The 27,752-nt window shown below is 37.2% G+C and overlaps 1 protein-coding gene across 3 annotated transcripts in view; it reads right to left on the bottom strand.

Annotated features, from left to right (window-relative positions):
* The window catches only part of NBEAL1 (neurobeachin like 1), a 176,213-nt gene that overhangs the window by 16,594 nt on the left and 131,867 nt on the right, over positions 1-27,752 (bottom strand). For all 3 annotated transcript variants that reach the window (XM_040475897.1, XM_040475898.1, XM_040475899.1), the window contains 6 exons: positions 23,985-24,102; positions 14,487-14,584; positions 12,029-12,145; positions 7,708-7,797; positions 2,242-2,351; positions 991-1,163 (listed from right to left, as the gene is read on the bottom strand). In XM_040475897.1, coding sequence (XP_040331831.1) covers positions 991-1,163; positions 2,242-2,351; positions 7,708-7,797; positions 12,029-12,145; positions 14,487-14,584; positions 23,985-24,102 — 706 coding nt within the window. The remainder of the gene's footprint in view (positions 1-990; positions 1,164-2,241; positions 2,352-7,707; positions 7,798-12,028; positions 12,146-14,486; positions 14,585-23,984; positions 24,103-27,752) is intronic.

Raw genomic sequence — 27,752 nt, 5'->3', positions numbered from 1 at the left:
GAAAAAAGGAATCACAAAAAAATGAAATGGCATGGTTTTGCTGGAACAGAACTAAAAGGGCAATTTTAGTTCATGGTCAAACTATTACTAAATTGGTTGTTCTAGCAGGAGAAATGTAGGAACGGCAATGGAAAAGCACTGGGGAAGAATAACACAGGAAACAAGCATTTCTAAACTCATGTAGAGGATCTTTCTTTGAGGTCACCCAGCTTTGAGAGTTAAGAGTATACACAGGGCAGGGAAATGTCCATCAGAGTCCTGCTAGTGGGTTAGGAGGCTTGAAATGGATCCCCAGGTAGTTTTGATAGGCCTCTATGCTCTCTTACTCTCTCATTCCCCATTTACCTTCTACTCCCATTAAGAACTGAAATCCTGTGCAATATATGCCCCTAATCAAAAAAGTACATATTACACTGCAAATTCACACAATATAAAATACATTTCTACTAAAAGGTAAAAACCTGAGCTAAGTGGCATCTCAGGAGCCACTGGTACAGAATTAGTAGCAGACTCCCATTTCCCTTTTGTAATAGGTTTATCAGGAGGAAATCTACACCATGTCTTATTCTTATAGTAAAATGAACAGCCAAGAAGTACCAGGTTAAACCACATTCAATAATTTACCTCTTTCGTGCCTAACTATTAACTAAGTAATAGGGCAGGTGATGTCTTCTTCAACAACGACAGATTTTTTTTTAAGTTTTGTCTTAAAATTCTTACTTGTATCAACCAATTTTTTTAAAAAGGCTTAGCCTAACATCTTTCAGATACTATGAAGCTGTATTTAATTTATATGGTATTTAGTATACCCCAAAACATTAAATACTCTTAAAGAAAGCATATAATGTTCATAACATTGCTCTATCAAAAAAAAGTTCACTCAGCTTCAAAGGTAAATACTAATGTTTTTTATAAGGAGGATGTACTACTTTTGTAGTTAGAAGACACAGGGAAACTTTGCTTTTTTGGGAGAAAAAAGTTAACACTTACCCATGTGTCTAATATTGTGTGAGATAGTTTTGCCTTTTGTAAGTGACATCACTTGAATGCTATTATCCCAGTGTCCAGCACTGAAAAGCAACTTTGCATCATGTGATACTATGAATAGCTTAGAAGTTATTTCCAGCCCTGGAGCAAAAGGACCATTCATACTACGCTGAGTTCTGTAAACATAATTAAATATTAGACTTTTCCATAAAAGACCATTTACACCGATATCAACTATTTTTTAAATCTCTTTAAAAAAGAAATAAAAATAAATCTCAACTGTTCAATTGAAATGACCATTAGTGAATGATAAAGATTTTCAGAAAAAATTAATCTTATTCATATTTTTCATCAAATAAAAATATACATAATAATAATTTCAAGGGTTAAGCTAAAGAAGTTGAGACTGGTGAAGGTGTGAAAAATATTTAAATCTTGTCTTTCAAAGCCAATTTAGTAAGACTGTAGATTCTGTAAAATGTAGTATCAAGTATCAAGTATTAAGCACAAGAAGGATATGACAGGATGAGGAACTGGAAATCAACTCAAACCAGAAATCTACCTCATAAGCAGTTAAATGTGTATTGAACAATATTCATGAAGATAATTCTTCACTCAAACCAAAGCAAGCATGTTGGTTTTATCTGTTTCCCAGTGAACTAACTGTGAACTCAGTCAACCCAGATTTTGCAGAAAGATACAAAGAAGTGATTGCACTTTAGCGTGCATACAGAGAATGAGGGCCAATTCGGACAGTTCAGCTCTAGAATTTTATTATTCAATATCAATATGCTGAAGGTATGCTTTGTGCGAAACACAAAGAGTACTAAGACCTATGTGGGATAAGAAGGAAAAAAGACATTGCTCCTAATAAACAGCTCAAATAACTCTGAATAAGGGAAACATCACTTTAACTTAAAATGTAACCTTTGGATACTTAACAAATTAAGGTAAATAATAAATTCTTCTTATATAAACACATAAGGCTTATTTATAAACAACACTGTACAGTAAAAATAAAATTAAGCCTCAAAATTATTGCTAATAATTTGTTTCCCTATGATATTATATAGGTTGTTTTATCCTTAAACGAGTATCAAGTCAGGAAGAGGGAAAGAACAAAAGAGAGAAGGAGGGAAGAAAATCTGGAGGCCTACTGTATTACTATCAAAATGATACCAATCAATCTAGTTGTTTTTCCTGGCAATAAGGTACCAGCTGCACCTGTTTTGCTTTAAATGTTCATTTACTTACTTTGGATTTGTCACAGTTTGATCTTTGATGAATGTAAAGTAATTAGAAATGTTTCTGTCATAAGGCAACCATCCATGGGTTCCAACAACATAATTCATGCTTACTGTTATCTGGAAGAGAACACATGAAGACAAATATGAAATAAAAGATTAAAGAAAGCAGCACAGAATAACCAAATGCTCACATGATGTTAGCATTTATCATTTAGGGAGTAATGTGGGATTGTGTACTTAAAACACAAAATTCATTAGTCCTTTTTAAGATTTATTTTTAAGTAATCTCTGAACTCCACGTGGGGCTTGAAATCACAGCCCCAAGATCAAGAGTCACATGCTTTGCCAAATAAGCCAGCCAGGTATCCCTCATTAATTACATCTTAATTCTTAAAAAGAGTAGTCTTAATACTAATAAAGTCTTAAAATGGAAAAAGTCATTTCTTATTTTTATCTTTTATGTTATTGCAAGAAAAACTGTCCAATGAATCTTTCTTTAGTGAGAGAATTTTCGTCATTTCTCAAACTGTATTAGCATTTTAGTTGGCAGTCAGAAGAAATTAAGGGTCAAGTCTTACCATAAAAATACGACATATTATAAATAATTTAGAACATAAATCAGAAGTACAATTTATGACAAATTGTTAAGAAGGTCTCTCATCTTAGTGACAGTAAGAGTGAACGTTGTTTTAAAAATGAAAAACTGGGGCGCCTGGGTGGCTCAGTCGGTTGAGCGGCCGACTTCAGCTCAGGTCATGATCTCGTGGTCTGTGAGTTCGAGCCCCGCGTCAGGCTCTGTGCTGACAGCTCGGAGCCTGGAGCCTGTTTCAGATTCTGTGTCTCCCTCTCTCTGACCCTCCCCTGTTCATGCTCTGTCTCTCTCTGTCTCAAAAATGAATAAACATTAAAAAAACAAAAAATGAAAAATGAAAAACTTTCCCCCCCTTGATTATAAAACAGATTAAAAAAAAGATAACTTAAAGAAATGCAGGTATTAAAGGTGAAATCATAAGGATTCCATCATTGAAAAGTAGTTTCATTTTCTTTTGTTTATCTTTCTAGATGTTTTTCCTAAACAAACACACAATATGCGTAATTAGAAAGATAAGTCTAATTCTGGAATCTCTACTGTTCACTATGCTATACTCTGTTTTTATAATTTGTACCTGACAAAATGAGAATAAGACATACCTAAGTTTGGTCCATGTGCCTGTCCCAGATCCAAGATCCTTTACTTGCTAGTTCTATGACTTCGAGAAAATTACCTTTCTTTTTTTAAGATTTATTTATTTTTGGGGTGTCTGGGTGGCTTAGTTGGTTGAGTGTCCAACTTCAGCTCAGGTCATGATCTCATGGTCTGTGGGTTCAAACCCTGTGTTGAGCTCTGTGCTGACAGCTCAGACCCTGGAGCCTGCTTCCAATTCTGTGTCTCCCTCTCTCTCTGCCCCCCAGCCCCCCGCTCATGTTCTCCCTCTCTCTCTCTCAAAAATAAACATTAAAACAAAAAGATTTATTTATATTTGAGAGAGTGAGCACAAATGGGAAGGGCCAGATAGAGAGGGACTGAAGACCCTAAGTGGGCTCTGTGCTGACAGCAGTGAGCCTGATGCAGGGCTTGAATTCACGAACCATGAGATCATGACCTCAACCAAAGTCTGATGCTCAACTGACTGAGCCACCCAGGTGCCCCTGAGCAAATCAGCTATGAATTTTAGTTTCTAAACTATAGGAAGGAAATAATAATGGTGCCCATCTAACAGGATTATTAGTGCCCATCTAACAGGATTAAATTACAAACTTCGTGTAAACTACTCACTAACATCTCCCGCATCTATACCTTCCTCAATTCTGTATTATTTCTCATTTTTATTACTTATACTGCCTTATGATATATTGTAATATCTAATAAGATGTTACATCCTATTTTTCTGGTATAAAATTTTCTGGTATTAGGACACCTGGATGGCTCAGTCAGTTGAACGTCTGATTTTGGCTCAGGTCATGATCTCACAGTCCATGAGTTCAAGCCCCGCGTCGGGCTCTATGCTGTCAGCTCAGAGCCTGGAGCCTGCTTGGGATTCTGTATCTCCCTCTCTCTCTGTCCCTCCCCCAATCGTGCGCACGTGCTCTCTCTCTCTCTCTCTCAAAAATGAATAAATATGGAAAAAAAGATTAAAAAAATAAAAATAATAAAATGTTCTAGTATTTTCACATCAGAATTACAGCTAACTACTTGAACATTGCTATGAAACTAGAAGAAAACCACAAGAAAAGCATCTGGAAAGACCACAAATACATGAAGGCTAAATAACATGCTACTAGGCAATGAATAAGTCAACCAGGAAATAAAAGAAGAAATTTAAAAAATACATGGAAACAAGTGAAAATGAAAATACAACAGTCCAAAACCTCTGGGATCCAGCAAAAGTGGTCCTAAAAGGGAAGTACAAAGTAATACAGGCCTACCTCAAGAAGCAAGATCATTTATATAAATAATAAGAATCTAACCTTATACCTAAAGGAGCTAGAAAAAGAACAGTAAATGAATCCTAAAGCAAGCAGAAGAGGTGAAATAATAGATAAGAGCAGAAATAAAAGATATAGAAACTAAAAAAAACAATAGAACAGATCAATGAAAACAGGAGCTGGTTATTTGAAAAAATTAATTGATAAACCTGTAGTCATACTATTCAAAAAGAAAAGAGAAAGGACTCAAATAAATAAAATCACAAATGAGAGAGGAGAAATAACAACCAACATCACAGCAATACAAACAATTATAAGGGAATATTGTGAAAAACTATACCCCAACAAACTGGATGATCTGAAGAAACAGATAAATTCCTAGAAACATATAAATTACCAAAACCAAAACAGGAAGAAACAGAAAATTTGAACAGACCAATAACCAGCAAAGAAACTGAATCAGTAACAAAAATAACTCCCAACAAACAAAAAACCCATGACCAGATGGCTTCACAGGCAAATTCTACTAAATATTTAAAAAAGAGTTAATACCTATTCTTTTCAAACTATTCTAAAAAACAGAAAAAGATAACAACTTAATTTCATTCTATGAGGCCAGCATTATCCTAATTGCAAAACCAAATAAAGATACCATATAAAAGAGAAATATAGGCCAATATCCCTGATGAACATAGATGCAAAAGTTCTTTAAAAAATACTAGCAAACCAGATCCAACAGAACATTAAAAAAAAAACATTCACCACAATCAAGCTGGATATTCTTGGGTTGCAAAGGTGGCTCAACATTCACAAATCAACCAACATGATACATCACATTAATAAAAGAAAGGAAAAGAACCATATGATCATTTCAATAGATGCAGGAAAAGCATTTGGCAAAGGACAACATCTATTTATGATAAAAATAAATGGAAAGATATTCCATGCTCATGGATTGGAAGAAAAAATATTTTTAAAAAGTCATACTACTCAAAGCAACCTACAGTTTTAATGCAATCCCTATCAAAATGTCAACATCATGTTTTCACAGAACTAGAACAAACAATCCTCAAATTTTTATGGAAACACAAAAGAGAAAAGCAAAGCTGGAGTCATCACAATTCCAGACTTCTAGTTATATTACAAAGCTGTAGTAATCAAAATAGTATGGTACTGGTACAAAATAGACCCACAGATCAATAGAACAGAACAGAAAACCCAGAAATGAACCCACAACTATATGGTCAACTCATCTTTGATAATGCAGGAAAGAATATCCAATGGGAAGAAGAATGTCTCTTCAGCAAATGGTATTGGGAAAACTGGAGAGCTACATGCAAAAGAATAAAATGGGACTACCTTCTTATAGCATACACAAAAGTAAATTCAAAACGGGTTAAAGACTTAAATGTGAAACCTGAAACCATAAAAATCCCACAGGAGAACATAGACAGTAACTTCTTTGACATTGGCCACAGCAACTTCTTTCTAGATATGTCTCCCGAGGCAAGGGGAACAAAAGCAAAAATAAATTATTGGGACTTCATCAAAATAAAAAGCTTCTGCACAGCAAAGGAAACAATCAACAAAACTAAAAGGCAACCTATGGAATGGGAGAAGATATTTGCCAAGAACATATCTCATAAAGGTTAGTATCCATAATATATGAAGAACTTAATAAAATGGAACACTCAAAACACCAAATAAACCAATTAAAAAATGGGCAGAAGACATGAATAGACATTTTTCCAAAGAAGATATACAGATGGCCAACAGACACATGAAATGCTCAACATTACTTATCATCAGGGAAATGCAAATCAAAACTACAATGAATTATTACCTCACACTTGTCAGAATGGCTAAAATCAACAACACAAGAAACAAGAGGTGTTGGTGAAGATGTGGAAAAGGGGGACCCTCCTGCACTGTTGGTGGGAATGTAAACTGGTATGGCCACTCTGAAAACAGTATGAAGTTTCCTCAAAAAGATAAAAATAGGACTACTCTGCCATCCAGCAACCACATTACTAGGTATTTATCCAAAGAATACAAAAGTACTAACACAAAGGGATACAAGCACCCTGATGTTTATAGCAGCATTATCTACATACCATAACCAAATTATGGAAATAGCCTAAATGTCCATCAACTGATGAGTGGATAATGATGGAATATTATTCAGCCATAAAAAAGAATGTAATCTTGCCATCTACAAAGACATGGATGGAGCTAGAGAGTATTATGCTAGGTGAAGTAAGTCAGAGAAAGACAAATACCATATGATTTCACTCATATGTGGCATTTAAAAAACCAAAGAGCAAAGGGGGAGAAACAGATACAGGGAGAGAGGCAAACCAAGAAACTATGGAGACCAAACTGATGGTTAGCAGAAGGGAGATGAGTGGGGAGATGAGTGAAATAGGTGATGGGGATTAAGGAGTATACTTGTTGTGATGAGCACTGGGTGATGTACACAATACTATATTATACACCTGAAACTAGTAGTATACTCTATGTTAACTAACTGGAATTTAAATGAAAACTTAAAAAAAATTTTTGACTCGAAAAATTGACCAAAAGCAAAAAATAAATCAAGACACATTGACAGAAAAAAAAAAAGTATATTACAGTTAACTACTTGAAATAAAAGCTGTGTATCTAGAAGATACATTTTTTATACTCAGTCAAAATAATTCCATAAAAATTGTCTTTATTATTTAAAAAGTCTTTAAATTTTTTTTATTTTCTAATTTTTTAAAAACGTTTATTTATTTTTATTTTTGAAGGAGAGAGAGAGACAGAGTGTGAGTGGGGGAGGGGCAGAGAGAAAGGGAGACACAGAATCTGAAGGGCTCCAACTCACAAGCAGTGAGATCACGACCTGAGCTGAAGTGGGGACACTTAACTGACTGAGCCACCCAGATGCCCCATATTTTCTCAATTTTTTTGATGAGTTGTAATGTATACAAACATAGCAGTGAGAAAAAGCCATAAATCTACTTACCAGTAACTCAGGACTGCCTTGAGACATAAAAGAGCGAGACTGATTTTTGGGGACAATGGCCTTTATTAGTGGAATACCATCACTAATTCCCTATAAAATAAAAGACGGAGGCTTAGTGGCTGGTTCTGTTATCTTTATTAGTTACAAGTTATTGAAAACTTCTATTTCTTTAAACAAGAATGAACCCGGTAATACAGCATTTTACTCTATCAAAACATATCATTTAATTAAAATGTAGGAAAGGAGAATCACTATGCTGTACTCTTGAAACTAATATAACAGTGTGTGTTAAATGTACTTTAATTCTTTAAAAAGGCTAAAAAATGTAGGAAAGGAATTATATACCATGTTTGGATGGCATACTTGAAACTTCTCAAACCCATCATTTTCTTGTATTCTACTACTTCACTGTGAAACAGATGCAGATTTCAAGGAGTATCAACCATTTAAACAGCCAGTGATTTAGAATCTTTCCTTTTCCCTTGCCATACTGGCATTAATATAAAGTAGAAAATATAGACCATATAAGAGTACATTGCTCAAATAAGTCAAATGAGACAACTGGTTATATTCTATAGAATTTCCTTTTGGGTTTAACTTTCAAAACACAGATCTATCCCATTAACTGAGGCAATCTCTGTAAGCCGTAACAATAGGACGAGAAAATAAAGAATTCTCAGAAAATTGGCATTTATCTTATATAATGTGAAATGGAACAATGATTTGAATTAAGTTTTGTGACAGTGGTTCATAAGTTATACCTAACATTTATTAGGTAAATTATAACTTAATATTATCGGCTATATACTATGTACCAGGTGCTATTCTAAGAGCCTCATATGAATAATCAATGATAAACTATAAAAAGTTAGTGCCTACCTTTTCACTCTGTAGATCAAGAAAAGAACTTACATTTGAACAAGCATAAATGAAAATGGTGTCTGAAGAAAACTATTTATTAGGCCCTTGCTTTCACTGCTACCTGTTTTCTTCACCATTTTAACTAGGAAGAGATGACCTATAGAGACCTTTTTTCATATGAATGAGTGGGGAAATACCTTCCCCTATGATGATGTAAAGGGATTAACAAATTATTAGTACCCAAGGATATTTATTGTGTTTTTTATCCTGCTCCAGATACTGGTCCCGAGGATAGCTACCCTGTGACACAGTGGGTACAGAGAGGGACAGATGTCACTGCAGTTGCAAATGCAACTCGGAATGTATTATTCTATAAAAACAAAGTTGCACATGATTAGACATGGTGAAATCATTTTATCACCATTGCATAATAAATATAGTATTACATGTCCATCAGATTATAGGATAAATAGGATTTTATGGGTTGCCCTATGTGCAGTGGAGAGTTAACACAGAAGGATTGAGACAGCTCTTTTTAATTTTTTATTTTTTTAAATGTTTGTTTATATTTGAGAGAGAGCGAGAGAGACAGAGCGCTAGTGGGGGAGAGGCAGAGAAAGAGGGAGACACAGAATCTGAAGTAGGTTCCAGGCTCCAAGCTGTCAGCACAGAGCCTGATGCAGGGCTCAAACTCACGAACCTCAAGATCATGACCTGAGCCAGAGTTGGACACTTTAACTGAGCCACCCAGCCATCCTGAGACAGCTCTCCTTAGAAAGGCCTTCTTGTAAGGTCGGCCCTTGGCTGGTATCTGGGAACTTGGTGGGCAGAGTTCCTTACACTGATATAAAACTTGTCTTCAATGATAAAAGTGGCTCATTATTTCTAGATTATTTGTGCAAACAATATGGCTTGTGCTGAAGATGTGCTTTTGTACTTGGAGTCTAGAATTTTAGCATGTGCTAAGCAGAGGTTGCTTATGTTACCAGCCTCCAATAAAAACCCTGGGTGTTGGGGTGCCTGGCTGGTTAAGTTGGTAGAGCATGTGACTCTTTATCTCACAGTTGTCAGTTCTAGTCCCACAATGGGTGTAGAGATTACTTAAAAATAAAGTCTAAAACAAAACAGAACAAAACACAACACCTGCCCTGGGTGGTGAGTCTTTAATGAGCTTTCCTGGTAGACAAATTTGTTTTCACATTTCATTACCGGTAGAATTAAGCACATCTTATGTGACTCTACTGGGATAGGATTAATTCTTGGATGCTTGTACCTGGTTTCCCCTGCACTCCACCCGATGTGCCTTTGCCCTTTGTTGATGTTGTTTTGTATCCTTTCACTGTAATAAATTTTAGCTGTGAGTATAATAATAGGTTGAATCCTGTGAGTCTTTCCAGCAAATCACCAAACCTGAGGGTGGTCTTGGGGACCCAGAACACATCTGGGAATTAGTCATCATTTTTTTTTTTTTTTTTTTTAGTAAGCTCTTTGCCCAACGTGGGACCTGAACTCATGACCCCAAGATCAAGAGTCCCATGCCCCACCAACTGAGCCAGCCAGGTGCCCCAAATTAGTCATCATTTCTAAGTACTGTTTCTATTTATGCTGAATTTCAGGCAACTGACTTAGATACTTTGGGAAAACAACTGATTCTGGGGAGTGTGTATTATTAAACACTAAATAACTATCTCATTAAACATGAATTTAAGAAAGGAGTGACAAAGATTAATTATGAAGTGCTTTCACACACATGTGAAAACATTTACGTTAAAATACCGCAGAGCTTACTACAACATTGTTCATTTGAGTAAAAGTCAGTTTAAAGCTAACTATAACAAACTTAAAATTTGTTATACCAAATTATCAAAAAATTCTTTAAAGACTTCCCATGGTACTGAACCTAAGAAACACATTATAATGATGCTCTGATGCAGGGTTTGACAAACTAGGCCTATGGTTGAAGTCCTGCCTACCACATGTTTTATAGGTTGTAAGTTGAGAATGGTTTTTACTTTTTACTTTTTTTTTTTTAATGTTTATTCATTTTTGAGAGACAGAGAGAGACAGGGCATGAGCGGGAAAGGGGCAGAGAGAGGGAGACACAGAATCTGAAACAAGCTCCAGGCTCTGAGCTCTCAGCACAGAGCCTGACGTGGGGCTTGAACTCACATACCGTGAGATCACGACCTGAGCTGAAGTCGGATGCTTAACCGACTGAGCCACCCAGGCGCCCCAATTTTTAAATGGTTATATTTTAAGTGGTAATTATGTACCTACATAATATTCTTGATTTTGACTTTGGATTACGAAGTCCAAAAATATTTACTATCTGGTTAAATTAAGAAAAGTTTACCAAACTCTACTGTATTGCATGAGTTACTGCTTGTTCCACACATCTCCAAGCTATTCTTTTTTTCCCCCCAAACTATTCTTAATAACATTTTTTTGAGAGAGAGAGAGAGAGGGAGAGACAGAGAGGGAGACAGAAAAGAGAAGAGATGCATGCGTGGGGGAGGAGCAGAAGAAGAGGGACAGAGAGAATCCCAAGCAGGATCCCTGCCCAACACAGAGCCAGACATGAGGCTTGCTCTCACAACTGTGAGATCATAACTTGAGCTGAAATCAAGGATTGGATGCTTAACTGACTGAGCCACCCAGGCACCCCTTCTTAATAACATTTCATTATCATTTTTTCTTCTTGCCAAGAGTTAATATTATCTGTCCTAACCAAATTCACAGGTATAAATGCATTCATATTCTGAACCATGCTAAGTAATTCAACATGTATAAACATTTGAATTTAAAGCACTCTTTCAATTATAGCATTAACTACCTTGTTTACTTCATTATTCCTTCTGATATTAGCAATTAACAATTTGACTTGCTGGGCCATATTTTATAAATATGCAGACACTGTAATTAAGAATTATTTCACACACCCTCTACCTATCATCTCAGCTGTCATAAAAAGGAATTTAAATCAAATTATTTATTCTTCCTTGTCAAGAAAATGTAAAACAAAAGAAAGCTAAGAGAAACATTTCACACTACCACTCAGCGGCAAACAAAACTCCCAATAAGATTGTTTTAAAAATCCTGGATGCCTAGGAGGTTCAGTTGGTTAAGCATCTGACTCCTGATTTCAGCTCAGGTCATGATCTCATGGTTTGTTGAGTTTGAGCCCCGCATCAGGCTCTGCACTGATGGTGCAAAGCCTGCTTGGGATTCATTCTCTCTCTCTCTCTCATTTTCTCTCTCTCTCTCTCTCAAAATAAATATATTAAAAAAAATAAACAATAAAGAAAAACTTGTTTTAAAAATTCAAGAACATATTATTGCAACATTATTTATGATTTTGGACTAAATATTTATGATGCCCCTCCCTATAGAGAACAAAAGGAGCATTGAGGTGTACAGAATTCATAGAGAAAATGCTTTGATATTACCAAGTTTATATTACCTCTATAAAAAATGACTTGAGTTCGGAGAGGTGCTGAAATAGGTTCAGGGTTGAAGTGTCTGTTTTGGCCTGCTTCTGCACTGCTTCCTCTGCTGACAATCTAGGAGGATGTGGTTCCTTCAAAATAATTTTAAGAAAAATAATTCCGTAATTATATTAAGACATATCTTACTGTATTCTTTCATACATACTGGGCTCTAGTTACAACAGATTATACACCATGCACTGTTGACAATTCTAGGCCATTGTTCAGAGTACTCCCCTCAGCAGAATTCCTACTCTTTTCATTTCTAAAGAAACCCTACTTCTACTTTAAAGTTTTTCTTACTGATGTCTATCTTGAATTTCTAAGCCAGAATTAATTATTCTCTTTGATTATCTTCACCAGCATATTACTTTGTTTAGTATTTTATTTGTTACTTATTTCTAATTTGGATTACATACTTGTTTATGGTCTATCTTTTCCAACTAGGCAATAGGTATCTATCTTTTTTTTAATTTTAAGATTTTATTTTTTAAAATAATCTCTACACTTAATGTGGGGCTCAAACTCACAATAGCAAAATTAAGAGTTGCATGCTATACTGACTGAGCCAGCCAGGGGCCCCTAGGCAACAGGTATCTTTAAAAAAATTTTTATTTTTATTTTTAGTTTATTTATTTTTAAGAGACAGAGAGAGAACCAGCAGCGAGGAGTCGGGGCGGGGAGGGGTAGGGGTGGGTAGATCTGAAGCAGGCTCTGTGCTACCAGCAGAGTCTGATGAAGGACCCAAACTCATGAACCGTGAGATCCTGACTGAGCTGAAGTCAGACACTTAGTCAAATGAGCCATCCAGGTACCCCAGCAGTAGGCGTCTTAAAGTCAGAAAACAAGTCTTACTCATTTTTGGATTTTTGATACCTGTTATATTGAATATGACAGAGGCTTAATAAGTATTTGGTAAAATTAAATGAATTGCTCAGAAGTCAAAATTTACATGGGTGAATCCTCATTTCCTGAAATAAGATAGAAATGTCAATACTATCAGAATCCTATTATACATATTGCTGCATTTGTTTTCAAAAAAATTATTCTTCCTTAACTTTAATGTCAGAGACATAGAACAGTGTTACCTTTATAAATAAGAAGTAAACGGCAAATCAAATTAACATGCAAAAGGCATAGTTAAAATGCAGAACAGAATTCCATCTATAGGGGATTTTTCTATCTCCATCACAAAATATTCAATTATAGAAAATACTATGACAGCTATAAGTACTTCAATAGTACTCAATTAGCTCTCAATCCATATATTAGTCACTTTATTATTAAAAAAAATGTTTTTAATGTTTATTTTGATAGAGACGGTGCAAGTGGGGGAGGGATAGAAAGAGGGGGAAGAAAGAGAGAATCCCAAGCAGGCCCTGCATCTTCAGCACAGAGCCCAATGCAGGGCTCGAACTCAAAAAACACAAGATCATGCATGAACTGAGCCAAAATCAAGAGACAGATGCTTAACTGACTGAGCCACCCAGGCATTTCTTATTCACTTTATTTTAAATCAAAGGCTGACTTCTCTGTCATTTTTTATGGTAATAAAAACTAATTAGCACTTGTTTTATAAAAAAAAGAAAAGTACAGCCAGTACAAAAATAATATGGAATCTATTTCAAAACTCAAGTGTTCTATTGTCTTCTGTTCCTTTTGCACAGCAGATAGGGATAAAGCACTGATTTTAAATATGACTATTTTGTAAAAAACCCATGTTGGAGGCTTTAAATAAACTCTAAGGGATAGTAGCAATTACAAAGCTAGGTGTGATAACTGACTTAACAGAAGTACAAAAGATCTATAAGCCAGACTTTAGATCCACTCTTGCTATAACAGCTGTGGAGATTTCAATTCACAAATATTTGCTGCACACATACTATATGCAAGAAAGATATAAAATGATTAAAAAAAGGTTGCTGCCTGTAACATAGTTATAATAAAGTGAGGCAAATGCATAAATATAAAACTAAGGCAGAAAATGTCATAATTAGGATATATATAATAGCCCATAGAACACGGAAAGTGCTGTAGTTCAATAAGGGGGATTATGGCTAATATTCAGAGGAGACGTGGCATGGTAGAAAGGCTTTTGAGTTAGCTAGTCATGCATCCAAATCCTGCTCCAGTCACATTTTAGTCATGTAAACACAATAAAATGATTGGCTTCCTGAGTAAATATAACTCCTCTGTGATTTAAGAGTTATTGACTATATACGTGGATTTTGACTACAATATTTTGTTATTTCAAAATAGGAACATTTAAATCTATTTATTTTTTAATAATATAATGACAGTATAATTTTTGTCAAATTCTAAATTCTGAGATAAAGCGTTAAATCATTAAAATACTTAAAAACACCAGTAATACTGCTCCTCAGCAATTAAAATTCTAGACTTCTGATGCAATCAATAACTTTTATGATTTACCTTTAACAGTTGACAAGGTGTTTGCCCAAAATTATTAATCATCCCTTCTAAGGCTTTTCTTTCCTTTTCATCTGTTAAGGCATCTAGATCCACAGCTCCTAAAACAAGGAAAAGTCAACTCACTACAGAGTGAAAACAAATCAGCAAGACACACAACTGATAAATATACTGGGGACTGATGAGTATACTTTCAATAAAATATTATTCTGTTCTTCAATTTATAAGAATATTGTGAGAGGTCACTTAAAAAAAAACAGTGAACCCTCAAACATTAAATATGCATAAAAATAAATTCCATCTATTATTCTCCAACAAAAAAAAAGTGGGGGGCAGGTAGCAACTGGGTAGCTCAATAGTTTGAGTGTCCAACTCTTGATTTCTGCTCAGGTCATGATCCCAGGGTCATGGGATCAAGGCCCGCTCTGGACTCCACACTCAGCGTGGAGCCTGCTCCAGATGATTCCCTCTCTCTCTCTCTCACTTGTGCTCTCTCTTAAAAAACAAAAAATTCCATCCATTATTTAGAACAAAAATGTTTCAAACAAAAGTTAACTGGAAGTCCATAAAAATTTCTCTTGGAAATTGTACTTGGAAAAGTACAAATTATTCACGGTATACTTAATTGTTTTCTTCATGATAATCAAGCTGAAACAAATGTAATAATCACACAAAATACTACTATAAATTACCATTTGTCTAACAAATACTAGGAAAGGTAACACTCTGGTTAACTGATTATACCCAGCCATACTTGATATGGTTACTAATTGGCCAAACTAGGTAAGTCTGATTTCAAATCAAGCCTATGCTCATAACCAACATGGATACTACCTCTCTACAAAACTATTATCAAATGAATATGGCAAAGCAAGAGCATGCATGTTTATTTACCAAAAGGCATATGGACTCTGCTCATATTTACATAACTTCACACTATTCACAATCTTTAGAACTATTAGGATTAGATCTACTGAATGATTAAAAAAGAAAACTACTTTTTTTTTAATGTTTATTTTTGGAAGAGAATGAGAGAGAAAGCACGAGTGGGAGAGGCGCTGAGACAAGGGAGACAGAGGATCTGAGGCAGGCTCTGTGCTGACAGCAGGGAGTCCAATGCCAGGCTCAAACTCATGAACGAACAGTGAGATCAGGACCTAAGCTGAAGTCAAATACTTAACTGACTGAGCCACCCAGTCGCGCTGAAAATACTATTCCAAAGGCTTCAGAAAATGTTCTTCATCTTGAGCTAAACACTGGAATGATGTCATCTTACTATTATTTGAAGACTTTGTTATTTTTAATACTAAAGGTCTTCTTTCAAAGTCTGCTAACAATTCAACACTAAATACTTATTGTAGGACCTGACTGAATAGGACACATATGGTCAGAGATCAAAAACTTTTATGACACCAATAACTGACATTTACAATCAGATTTTCCATACATACTGTTTTTTTTAATCCCCTTTATCTATTTCACCCCTCCCTGCACCTACCTCCCTGCTTTGGCAACCACCAGTTTGTTCTTTGTATTTAGAGTCTTTTTGTCTTTTTTCTTTGTTCATTTGTTTTCTCTCTTGTGCTTTTTTTAAAAAATTTTTTTAAATGTTTATTTATTTTTAAGAGAGACAGACACAATGTGAGTGGGTTAGGCGCAGAGAAAGAGGGAGACACAGAATCCAAAGCAGGCTCCAGGCTCCGAGCCGTCAGCACAGAGCCCAAAGTGGGGCTCGAACTCATGAGCTATGACATCATGACCTGAGCCGAAGTCAGACGCCCAACTGACTGAGCCACCCAGGCGCCCTAAGACATGTACACTTCTTAATCCCATCACCTATTTCACCCGTTCCCACACACACCTCCCCTCTGGTAACTATGTTTGTTCTCTATAGTTAAGAGTCTGTATCTTGGTTTGCCTCTCACTTCGCTTGTTTTGTTTCTTAAATTCGACATGAATGAAATCATGGTGTTTATCTTTCTCTGACTGGCTTATTTCACTGAGTATTACATTCTCTAGGTCCATCCATATTGTTACAAATGGCAAGATTTCATTTTTATGGCTGAGTAATATACCATATAGTACATATACAGTACATATAAAAATATATACATCTTCTTTATCCATTCATCTATCAATGGACACCAGTTGCTTCCACATCTTGGCTATTATAAATAATGCTACCATAAACATAGGGGTGCACAGATATTTTCAAATTAGTATTTTCCTATTCTTTGGGTAAATATCCACTAGTGGAATTACTGGATCAAAGGGTACTTCTATTTTTAATTTTTTGAAGAACTTCCATACTATTTTTCACAGTGGCTGCACTTGTCTGCATTCCCACCAACAGTGAACAAGCATTCCTTTTTCTCTACATCCTAACATGTTATTTATATATTTTTTAATATGAAATTTATTGTCAAATTGGTTTCCATACCACACCAAGTGCTCATTCCAACAGGTGCCCTCCTCAATGCCCATCACCCACTTTCCCCTCTCTCCCACCCCCCATCAACCCTCAGTTTATTCTCAGTATTTAAGGGTCTCTTATGGTTTGCCTCCCTCACTCTCTAACTTTTTTTTCCCCCTCCCCTCCCTCATGATCTTCTGTGAAGTCTCTCAGGATACACATGAGTGAAAACATATGGTATCTGTCTTTCTCTGCCTAACTTATTTCACTTAGCATAACATTCTCCAGTTCCATCCACGTTGCTACAAAAGGGCATATTTCATTCTTACTCATTGCCAAGTAGTATTCCGTTGTACATACAAACTACAACTTCTTTATCCATTCATCAGTTGATGGACATTTAGGCTCTTTCCATAATTTGGCTATTGTTGGAAGTGCTGCTATAAACATTGGGGTATAAGTGTCCCTATGCATCAGCACTCCTGTACCGCTTGGGTAAATTCTTACCAGTGCTATTGCTGGGTCACAGGGTAGATCTATTTTTAATTTTTTCAGGAACCTCCACACTGTTTTCCGGAGTGACTGCACCAGTTTGCATTCCCACCAACAGTGCAAGAGGGTTCCCGTTTCTCCACATCCTCGCCAGCATCTATAGTCTCCTGATTTGTTCATTTTAGCCACTCTGACCCGCGTGAGGTGGTATCTCAGTGTGGTTTTGATTTGTATTTCCCTGATGAGAAGTGACGTTGAGCATCTTTTCATGTGCCTGTTGGCCATCTGGATGTCTTCTTTAGAGAAGTGTCTATTCATATCTTCTGCCCATTTCTTCACTGGATTGTTTTTCGGGTGTGGAGTTTGGTGAGTTCTTCATAGATTTTGGAAACTAGCCTTTTCTGATATGTCATTTGCAAATATCTTTTCCCATTCCCTTGGTTGCCTTTTAGTTTTGTTGATTGTTTCCTTTGCAGTGCAGAAGCTTTTTATCTTGATGAGGTCCCAATAGTTCATTTTTGCTTTTAATTCCCTTGCCTTTGGAGATGTGTCAAGTACGAAATTGCTGCGGCTGAGGTCAGAGAGGTTTTTTTTCCTGCTTTCTCCTCTAGGGTTTTGATGGTTTCCTGTCTCACATTTAGGTCGTTTATATAATTTTGAGTTTATCTTTGTGAATGGTGTAAGAAAGTGGTCTCGTATCATTCTTCTACATGTTGCTGTCCAGTTCTCCCAGCACCATTTGTTAAAGAGACTGTCTTTTTTCCATTGGATATTCTTTCCTGCTTTGTCAAAGATTAGTTGGCCATACATTTGTGGGTCCAATTCTGAAGTCTCTATTCTATTCCATTGGTCTATGTGTCTGTTTTTGTGCCAATACCATGCTGTCTTGATGATGACAGCTTTGTAGTAGATGCTAAAGTCTGGGATTGTGATGCCTCCCGCTTTGGTCTTCTTCTTCAAAATTACTTTGGCTATTTGGGGTCTTTTGTGGTTCCATATGAATTTTAGGAGTGCTTGTTCTAGCTTTGAGAAGAATGATGGTGCAATTTTGACTGGGATTGCATTGAATATGTAGACTGCTTTGGGTAGTATTGGCATTTTAACAATATTTATTCTTCCATTCCATGAGCATGGAATGTTTTTCCATTTCTTTGTATCTTCTTCAATTTCCTTCATAAGCTTTCTATAGTTTGCAGCATACAGATCTTTTACATCTTTGGTTAGGTTTATTCCTAGGTATTTTAATGAGTCTTGGTGCAATTGTAAATGGGATCAGTTTCTTTGTCTTTCTGTTACTTCATTATTAGTGTATAAGAATGCAACTGATTTCTGTACACTGATTTTGTATCCTGCGACTTTGCTGAATTCGTGTATCAGTTCTAGCAGACTTAGGTGGAGTCTATCGGAATTTCCATGTGTAATATGTCATCTGCAAAAAGTGAAAGCTTGACTTCATCTTTGCCAATATTGATGCCTTTTGATTTCCTTTTGTTGTCTGCTGATTCTAGAATTTCCAACACTATGTTAAACAACAGTGGGTGTTTAACAGTGAGAGTGGACATCCCTGTTGTGTTCCTGATCTCAGGGGGAAAGCTCTGTTTTTCCCCATTGAGGATGATATTAGCTGTAGGGTTTTCATAAATGGCTTTTATGATGTTTAAGTATGTTCCTTCTATCCCGACTTTCTCAACGGTTTTTATTAAGAAAGGATGCTGAATTTTGTCAAATGTTTTTTCTGCATCGATTGACAGGATCATATGGTTCTTTTCTTTTATTAATGTGATGTATCACATTGACTGATTTGTGAATACTGACCAGCCCTGCACCCCAGGAATGAATGCCACTTGATCATGGTGAATAATTCTTTTTATATACTGTTGGATTCAATTTGCTAGTATCTTGTTGAGAATTTTTGCATCCATATCCATCAGGGATATTGGCCTGTAGTTCTCTTTTTTTGCTGGGTCTCTGTCTGGTTTAGGAATCAAAGTAATACTGGCTTCATAGAATGAGTCTGGAAGTTTTCCTTCCCTTTCTATTTTTTGGAATAGCTTGAGAAGGATAGGTATTATCTCTGCTTTAAATGTCTGGTAGAATTCCCCTGGGAAGCCATCTGATCCTGGACTCTTATTTACTGGGAGATTTATTTTTTTATTTTTTAATATATGAATTTTATTGTCAAATTGGTTTCCATACAACACCCAGTGATCATCCCCCAAAATGCCCTCTTCAATGGCCATCACCTACCCTCCCCTCCCTCCCACCCCCCATCAACCCTCAGTTTGTTCTCAGTTTTTAAGAGTCTGTTATGCTTTGGCTCTCTCCCACTCTAACCTCTTTTTTTTTTTTCCTTCCCCTCCCCCATGGGTTTCTGTTATATACACAATGTTGGGAGATTTTTGATAACTGATTCAATTTCTTCACTGGTTATGGGTCTGTTCAAGTTTTCTATTTCTTCCCCTTTGAGTTTTGGAAGCACATGGGTGCTTAGGAATTCGTCCATTTCCTCCAGGTTGTCCAGTTTGTTGGCATATAATATTTCATAGTATTCCCTGATAATTGCTTGTATTTCTGAGGGATTGGCTGTAATAATTCCATTTTCATTCATGATTTAATCTCTTTGGGTATCTCCCTTTTCTTTTTGAGAAGCCTGGCTAGAGGTTTATCAATTTCGTTTACTTTTTCAAAAAACCAGCTCTTGGTTTCATTTATCTGCTCTACAGTTTTTTTAGATTCTATATTGTTTATTTCTGCTCTGATCTTTATTATTTCTCTTCTTCTGCTGGGTTTGGGGTGTTTGCTGTTCTGTTTCTATTTCCTTTAGGTGTGCCGTTAGATACTGTATTTGGGATTTTTCTTGTTTCTTGCGATAGGCCTGGATTGCAACGTATTTTCCTCTCAGGACTGCCTTCGCTGCATCCCAAAGCGTTTGGATTGTTGTATTTTCATTTTCATTTGTTTCCATGTATTTTTTTAATTTCTTCTCTAATTGCCTGGTTGACCCATTCATTCTTTAGTAGGGTGTTCTTTAACCTCCATGCTTTTGGAGGTTTTCCAGACTTTTTCCTGTGGTTGATTTCAAGTTTCACAGTATTGTGGTCTGAAAGTATGCATGGTATGATCTCAATTCTTTTACACTTATGAAGGGCTGTTTTGTGACCCAGTATGTGATCTGTCTTGGAGAATGTTCCATGTGCACTCGAGAAGAAAGTATATTCTGTTGCTTTGGGATGCAGTTATAAATATATCTGTCAAGTCCATCTGGTCCAATGTATCATTCAGGGCCCTTGTTTCTTTATTGATCCTGTGTCTAAATGATCTATCCATTACTGTAAGTGGAGTATTTAGAGTCCCCTGCAATTACCACATTCTTATCAATAAGGTTGCTTATGTTTGTGATTAATTGTTGTATATATTTGGGGGCTCCCGTATTCGGCACATAGACATTTATAATTGTTAGCTCTTCCTGATAGATAGACCCTGTAATTATTAAATAATGCCCTTCTTCATCTTTTGTTACAACCTTTAATTTAAAGTCTACTTTGTCTGATATAGGTATGGCTACTCCAGCTTTCTTTTGACTTCTAGTAGCATGAGATAGTTCTCCATCCCCTCACTTTCAATCTGAAGGTGTCCTCAGGTCTAAAATGAGTCTCTTGTAGACAGCAAATAGATGGGTCTTGTTTTTTTTTTTTATCCATTCTGATACCCTATGTCTTTTGGTTGGAGCATTTAGTCCATTTATATTCAGTGTTATTATTGAAAGATATGGGTTTAGAGTCATTGTGATGTCTGTAGGTTTCATGCTTGTAGTGATGTCTCTAGTACTTTGTGGTCCTTGTAACATTTCACTCACAGAGTCCCCCTTAGGATCTCCTGTAGGACTGGTTTAGTGGTGATGATTCTTTCAGTTTCTGTTTGTTTGGGAAAACCTTTATATCTCCTTCTATTCTGAATGACAGACTTGCTGGATAAAGGATTCTCGGCTGCATATTTTTTCTGTTCATTACATTGAAGATTTCCTGCCATTCCTTTCTGGCCTGCCAAGTTTCAGTAGATAGGTCTGCTACTACTCTTATGTGTCTACCTTTGTAAGTTAGGATCTGATTATCCCCAGCTGCTTTCAGAATTTTCTCTTTATCCCTGTATTTTGCCAGTTTCACTATGATATGTCTTGCAAAAGATCGATTCAAGTTAAGTCTGAAGGGAGTTCTCCGTGCCTCTTGGATTTCAGTGCCTTTTTCCTTCCCCAGATCAGGGAAGTTCTCAGCTATGATTTGTTCAACTACACCTTCAGCCCCTTTCTCTCCCTCTTTTTCTTCTGGAATTCCTATGATATGGATATTGTTCCATCTGATTGCATCACTTAGTTCTCTAATTCTCCCCTCATATCCTGGATTTTTTAATCTTTTTCTCAGCTTCCTCTTTTTCCATAATTTTATCTTCTAATTCACCTATTCTCTCCTCTGCCTCTTCAATCTAGCTATGGCCGCCTCCATTTTATTTTGCACCTTATTTATAGCATTTTTTAGTTCCTCATGACTATTTTTTAGTCTCTTGCTCTCTGTAGCATTAGATTCTCTGCTGTCCTCTACGCTTTTTTCAAGCCCAGCATTAATTTTATGACTATTATTCTAAATTTTGTTGTGTTATATTGCTTAAATCGGTTTTGATCAATTCGTTAGCTGTCACTACTTCCTGGAGTTTCTTTTGAGGAGAGTTCTTCCGTTTCGTCATTTTGGGTAGTCCCTGGGGTGGTGTGGAACTGCAGGGCACTTCCCCTGTACTATCTGGAGAAACTTGTGTTGGTGGGCGGGGCCGCAGTCAGACCTGATGTCTGCCCCCAGCCCTCCACCGGGACCACAGTCAAACTGGTGTGTACCTTATCTTCCCCTCTCCCAGGGGCAGGACTCACTGTGGAGTGCTATGGTCCCTGTCTGGGCTGCTTGCACACTGCCAGGGTTGTGGTGCTGCTTTGATGGGATCTGGCCAAAGGCATATTAGATGGGGTGGATCTGGAAGGTGCACAGGGGCGGGAGGGGCAGGCTTAGCTAGCCTTGCCGCGGGAGGGGCCCTGCAGCACCAGGAGGGAGGCAGGTCCATGGGAGGGATGGACCCACAGAATCAGTGTTGAGGGTTTGCGCAGTACAAGCAAGTTCGGTGAGAGGAACTGGTTCCCTTTGGAATTTCAGCTGGGGGATGGGAGAAGGAAATGGCGCTTCCCAGCACCTTTGTTCCCCCTGCAGAGCTCTGTCATTCAGGGTTCAACAACTCTCCCTCCCTGCTCTCCGAGAGCAGAGCTATTGACTTTTAACATTCCAGATGTTAAGTCCCGCTGGCTGTCAGAACTCACGGAGTCCAGCCCTTCCACTTTTGCAAGCCAGACTTTGGGGGCTTTGTCTTGCCTGGTGGGCTCTCCCTCTACTGCCCTGGCTCCCTCCTACCAGTCCGTGTAGCACACGCTGCCTCTTTGCCCTTCCTACCCTCTTCCGTGGGCCTCTTATCTATGCTTGGCTCTGGAGAGTCTGTTTTGCTAGCCTTGTGGTGGACTTCTGGGTTATTTAGGCAGATGTGGGTGGAATCTAAGCGATCAGCAGGACAAGGTGAGCCCAGTGTGCTCCTACACCACCATCTTCCCAGCTATCCTTATGTTTTTTTATTTTAGTCATTCTGACAGGTGTAAGGTGATATCTCACTGTGGTTTTGATTTGTATTTCCCTGATGATGAGTGATGCTGAGCATCTTCATGTGTCTGTTGGCTATCTGTATGTTGTCTTTGGAAAAAGGTCTGTTCAGGTCCTCTGCCCATTGTAAAAATGGGATTATTTGTTTTTTGGTGTTGAGTTGTATAAATTTTTTTTTCAATTTTATTTGAGAGACAGAACGTGCATACAAGCAAACAAGCAGGGGAAGGGGAGAGAGAATACCAAGTAGCTCCATGCCCAGCGTGAAGACCTACATGGGGCTTGATCCCATGACTGGCAGATCACAACTTGAGCCAATATCAAGAGTTGGACGCTTAACCAACTGAGCCATCCAGGCGCCCTGAGTTGTATAAATTCTTTATATATTTTGGATATTAACCCCTTATCGGATATATAACTTGCAAATATCTTCTCCCACTGCGTAGGTTGCCTTTTTGTTTTATTGATGGCTTCCTTTGCTCTGCAAAGTGAAGATCTGCACATATACTCCTAACTACTATTTAAAACAACCACACATCAGGGGCACCTGGATGGCTCAGTCAGTTAAGCGTCCAACTTCAGCTCAGGTCATGATCTCACAGTTTGTGAGTTTGAGCTCCAAGTCAGGCTCTGTGCTGACAGCTCAGAGCCTGGAGTCTGCTTTGGATTCTGTCTCCTTCTCTCTCTGCCACTCTCCTACTTGTGCTCTGTCTCTGTCTTTCATAAATAAATAAACATTAAAAAAATTAAAAAACACACACACACATCAATCTCTTAACCTTTCAAATAAAAAAGATCATTTAAACTATTTTTAAATGCAGTCTTTCTCATGTCCAAAATACCACATATAACCACCTATTAAATAATACTTTCCATTGATTGAATGCAAGATAAAAAGTATATAGGCTATACCTTCATAACTACAGTAATAAAAAACATTGAGTGCTTCCACTGCAGCTGGACCCCTCTGTTTATAGCCAAAAATCAGATCTATCCATTCATGAAGATGAGCAGAAACATATTCAGACTCCTAGAAAAAGAACAAATAATAGAGACACCTTCCAACAACAATGTAAATATGAGTCTTTTAAAAAGTAAATCAAGCATTTCTACCCAAAAATGTTACAACTATAAAGAAAATTATATCAAAATCATGTTAAACATTTGATCAGCATCTACTACATATTTTACATATATTCTATCTAGTACAATATAAACATATTTATTAATATTTAATAATATAAAATATCTCTTAACTAATGGCTAAAGAAAATAACTCAAATATTCTAATAGTCCAAATATCAACAACAAAAAACTTAATGATGGCTATGGATGTATCTTTCTTGTTAAATTTCCATTCACATAGCCATCTAGAAACTCATTTCAAAGAAACAAACCAGTTGGGGTAGATTAAAGATGGGTGAAATCACCCCCTCCAACCTACCCAACTTGATACCACCCCACTAAAAAGGTGGACTGGGTGGCAGGCAGAGAGGCTTGAAGGACCTCCTGAAGCCTGTTAGTGACGGTTTGAAAGACAATATGACAATTGTTATTGGAGACAGGAGAAAAGGGGATTCAAGTTTAGTTCTATCAAAGAGAGAAAGAGTACCTAATTACCTCATGAATCTGGGGTAGAGATTTTTTTTCAGTTTCTATTTTAACTCCAGTTGGGTAACATACAGTATAATACTAGTTTCTGGTATACAATATAGTGATTCAACACTTCTATACAATGGGTGGAGGGATGGGTTAAATAGGTGATGGGAATTAAGGAGTGCACTTGTTGTGATGAGCACCTGGGTATTGTATGGGGATGGGGATTTTCCGGCAAAATGTTTTTAACTGGTAATTTGTGCTTTTAACTGCCTGTGATAAAGCGTAGAAGGAGTAACATGAGTTTAAAAAAAGAGCTATTTGGATTTTAAGCATAATTTAAGAAAAATATAAAGGAGCAGGTCTTGCTAGGTTCCAAATAAAATTATTTCTCATTTTCAGGATACTAGAGAGCAAAGACTCTTGAAGTGAGAAATGGCCAAGGTCAATGATGAAATCAGTGTGTAACCTGTAAAATATGGTCTCAGGTGAACGTTTAGTTCAAGAGTGTAGCTGTGAAGCAATCTGTTCACACCTCAAAGATTTCAGGCTGTGCCACAAAGACCCACTCAACTAGAAAAGAGAATATCTTAAGAATCTTTTTTGCTTTTTGTAACGATTTATTTTATTTTTGAGCCAGAAAGGTCAGAGAGAGAGGAAGACACAGAATCTGAAACAGGCTCCAGGCTCTGAGCTGTCAGCAGAGCCCGATGCGGGACTTGAACTCGTGAACCGTGAGATCATGACCTGAGCCAAAGTCGGATGCTTAACCAACAGCCAACCAGGCTCCCCAATATCTTAAGAATCTTAAAGGTATTTTCCCACATTAGCTTCCAGCTTGGCCCAAAGGAAATAATGGATTGTATTCTAAAATAATGTGAAATGGTTTTTGTCCGATAATACTGATGCATAAGAAACCCATTAAATTTTAAAAGAAATTATATTAGTTCAGACTGAAGTAAGTAGAAACTGTTAAAAAAAAAAAGATGAGAGACCTTTGATTTTCAATTTACTGTGGTTAGGTAAGAGGCTGACAAAGATACTCATGCAATTTTTTTTTTTTTTTTTTTGAGGTAAAAGAGAGAATGACTCAAAATAGGAAGCTAAGAGCCAAAGGGTAAAACAAAAGAGCCACAAAGAACCACTGGAATAGCACTGGGCCCTGGTAAAGGAACTGAAAGCATGTCCCTGTTGGAATTCTGAATTGCTATAAACCAATTACTGTTACATAGCCCTTGTTTTTCTCTCCCCCACCCTTTTTGAAATTAAATTATTTGCCCAACGTGGGGCTGAAACTCATGACCCCAAGATCAAGAATCTCATGCTCTACCAACTGAGTCAGTCAGGTGCCCTTTTTAATCTCCCTTTTGAATGAGAGTGTCTATTATAGTTCTCCTGTCCTGGTCACCCCACTGTTGTTATGTGGGGGCATATAATCTGTTTCTTTACTGCACAATCTTCAGATGCAAGAGGAGACACACCTGTATAGTTTTGTGCACAAATAGATTTGACTTAGATTACTAAGAAGATTCTGGACTTCAGACATCATGCTTTAATGCAGGGATCAGCACACTACTTACTGCTTGTGGACCAAGTTTTACTAGCTCAAAATTTCTAGAGTAGTAGAACACAGCCACGTCTAATTTTTTTTTGCACTATAGTGGCAGAATTTTGCCACAGACCTTAAAGCCAGCAAAAATATTTACTATCTGGTCCTTTTTTATAGAAAAAGATTGTAGATACCTGACTTAAAAGTCCCTGACATGAGCCTTTGGGAGGATCTTAAGAGGAAGTATGTACATTTTGCACATAGGAGGAATGTAAATAATTTGTAGTCAGAGGGCAGACTGCGTGTGGTGGATTAAATATGGTTGCAAATTCTTTTTCCCTCCCACCATTGTGAAATGGAGTTTACTTTCCTTGCTTTTTTTTTTTTTTTTAAGAGAGAGAGGGTGCAAGTGAGCAGGGGGCAGAGAGAGAGAGAGAGAGAGAGAGAGAGAGAGAGAGAGAGAGAGAAGCAGAGCTCACCTGAGTGGGGCTTGTGCTCACCTGATGTGGGACTCGAACTCATAAACCATGAGATCATGACCTGAGCCGAAGTCAGATGCTTAACGGGTTGGCCCTACTTTCTCTGCTCTTGAATCTGTACTGATCCTATTACTGTTTGACAGGGTGACAGAAGTGCTGTGACAGTTCACAGACTTAAGCTTTAAGAAAGGGTAGAAGCCTTCCAATTTTGTACTCTTTTCTGAGCTGTGGACATGTAGATATCTGGCTACCTCGCTAGAGAGACTACATGAAGAGGAGATATCTTGAGAATACATGGAAAGAGAGAAAAGTCCAGCATTCCAGTGTCTCAATGCAACCTCCAGATGACCTCAACCTCAGCTGTTATATGCCTGCAAGGCTATGAGAACCTCAACAAGATGAGAATTGCTCAAATGAAACCAGCCAACTCACAGAACTGTGAGAGATAATAAAATGGGTATATTTTAAGCCACTAAATTTTGGATAGTTTTTTATATAGCAATACATAACTGAAACACAGGTTTCTAATATTTTAATATAAGGAGCGTGTCTTCCTAAAATCCTGGACCCTTACTTCATGTCATAGATACTATAGAGGAATACATCTGAGAAGTTCCTGGCTAGCTAGTAAGTAACAGATTATTTTTCAGAGTTGCTTAGTTTATTTCCCAACTCCTTATTCATATATAATGTTCTTGAATTTTGTAAATTTGACATACTATGTATTAATGACAAGGCGTGTTTCCAAGTATTGGCCTAATTAGTTTCAGAGTCTGAAACATTTCAGTTTAGAAAGAGAACTAAGTGGACTATTGAAAGGGAAAAAAAGGGGCGCCTGGGTGGCGCAGTCGGTTAAGCGTCCGACTTCAGCCAGGTCACGATCTCGCGGTCCGGGAGTTCGAGCCCCGCGTCGGGCTCTGGGCTGATGGCTCAGAGCCTGGAGCCTGTTTCCGATTCTGTGTCTCCCTCTCTCTCTGCCCCTCCCCCATTCATGCTCTGTCTCTCTCTGTCCCAAAAATAAATAAACGTTGAAAAAAAAAAATTAAAAAAAAAAAG

The sequence above is a fragment of the Herpailurus yagouaroundi genome, unplaced genomic scaffold (genome assembly GCF_014898765.1).
Source record: "Herpailurus yagouaroundi ecotype Mexico unplaced genomic scaffold, PumYag 140, whole genome shotgun sequence".
NCBI lineage: Eukaryota > Metazoa > Chordata > Mammalia > Carnivora > Felidae > Herpailurus > Herpailurus yagouaroundi.
This window is presented reverse-complemented; position numbering and strand designations above follow the sequence as displayed.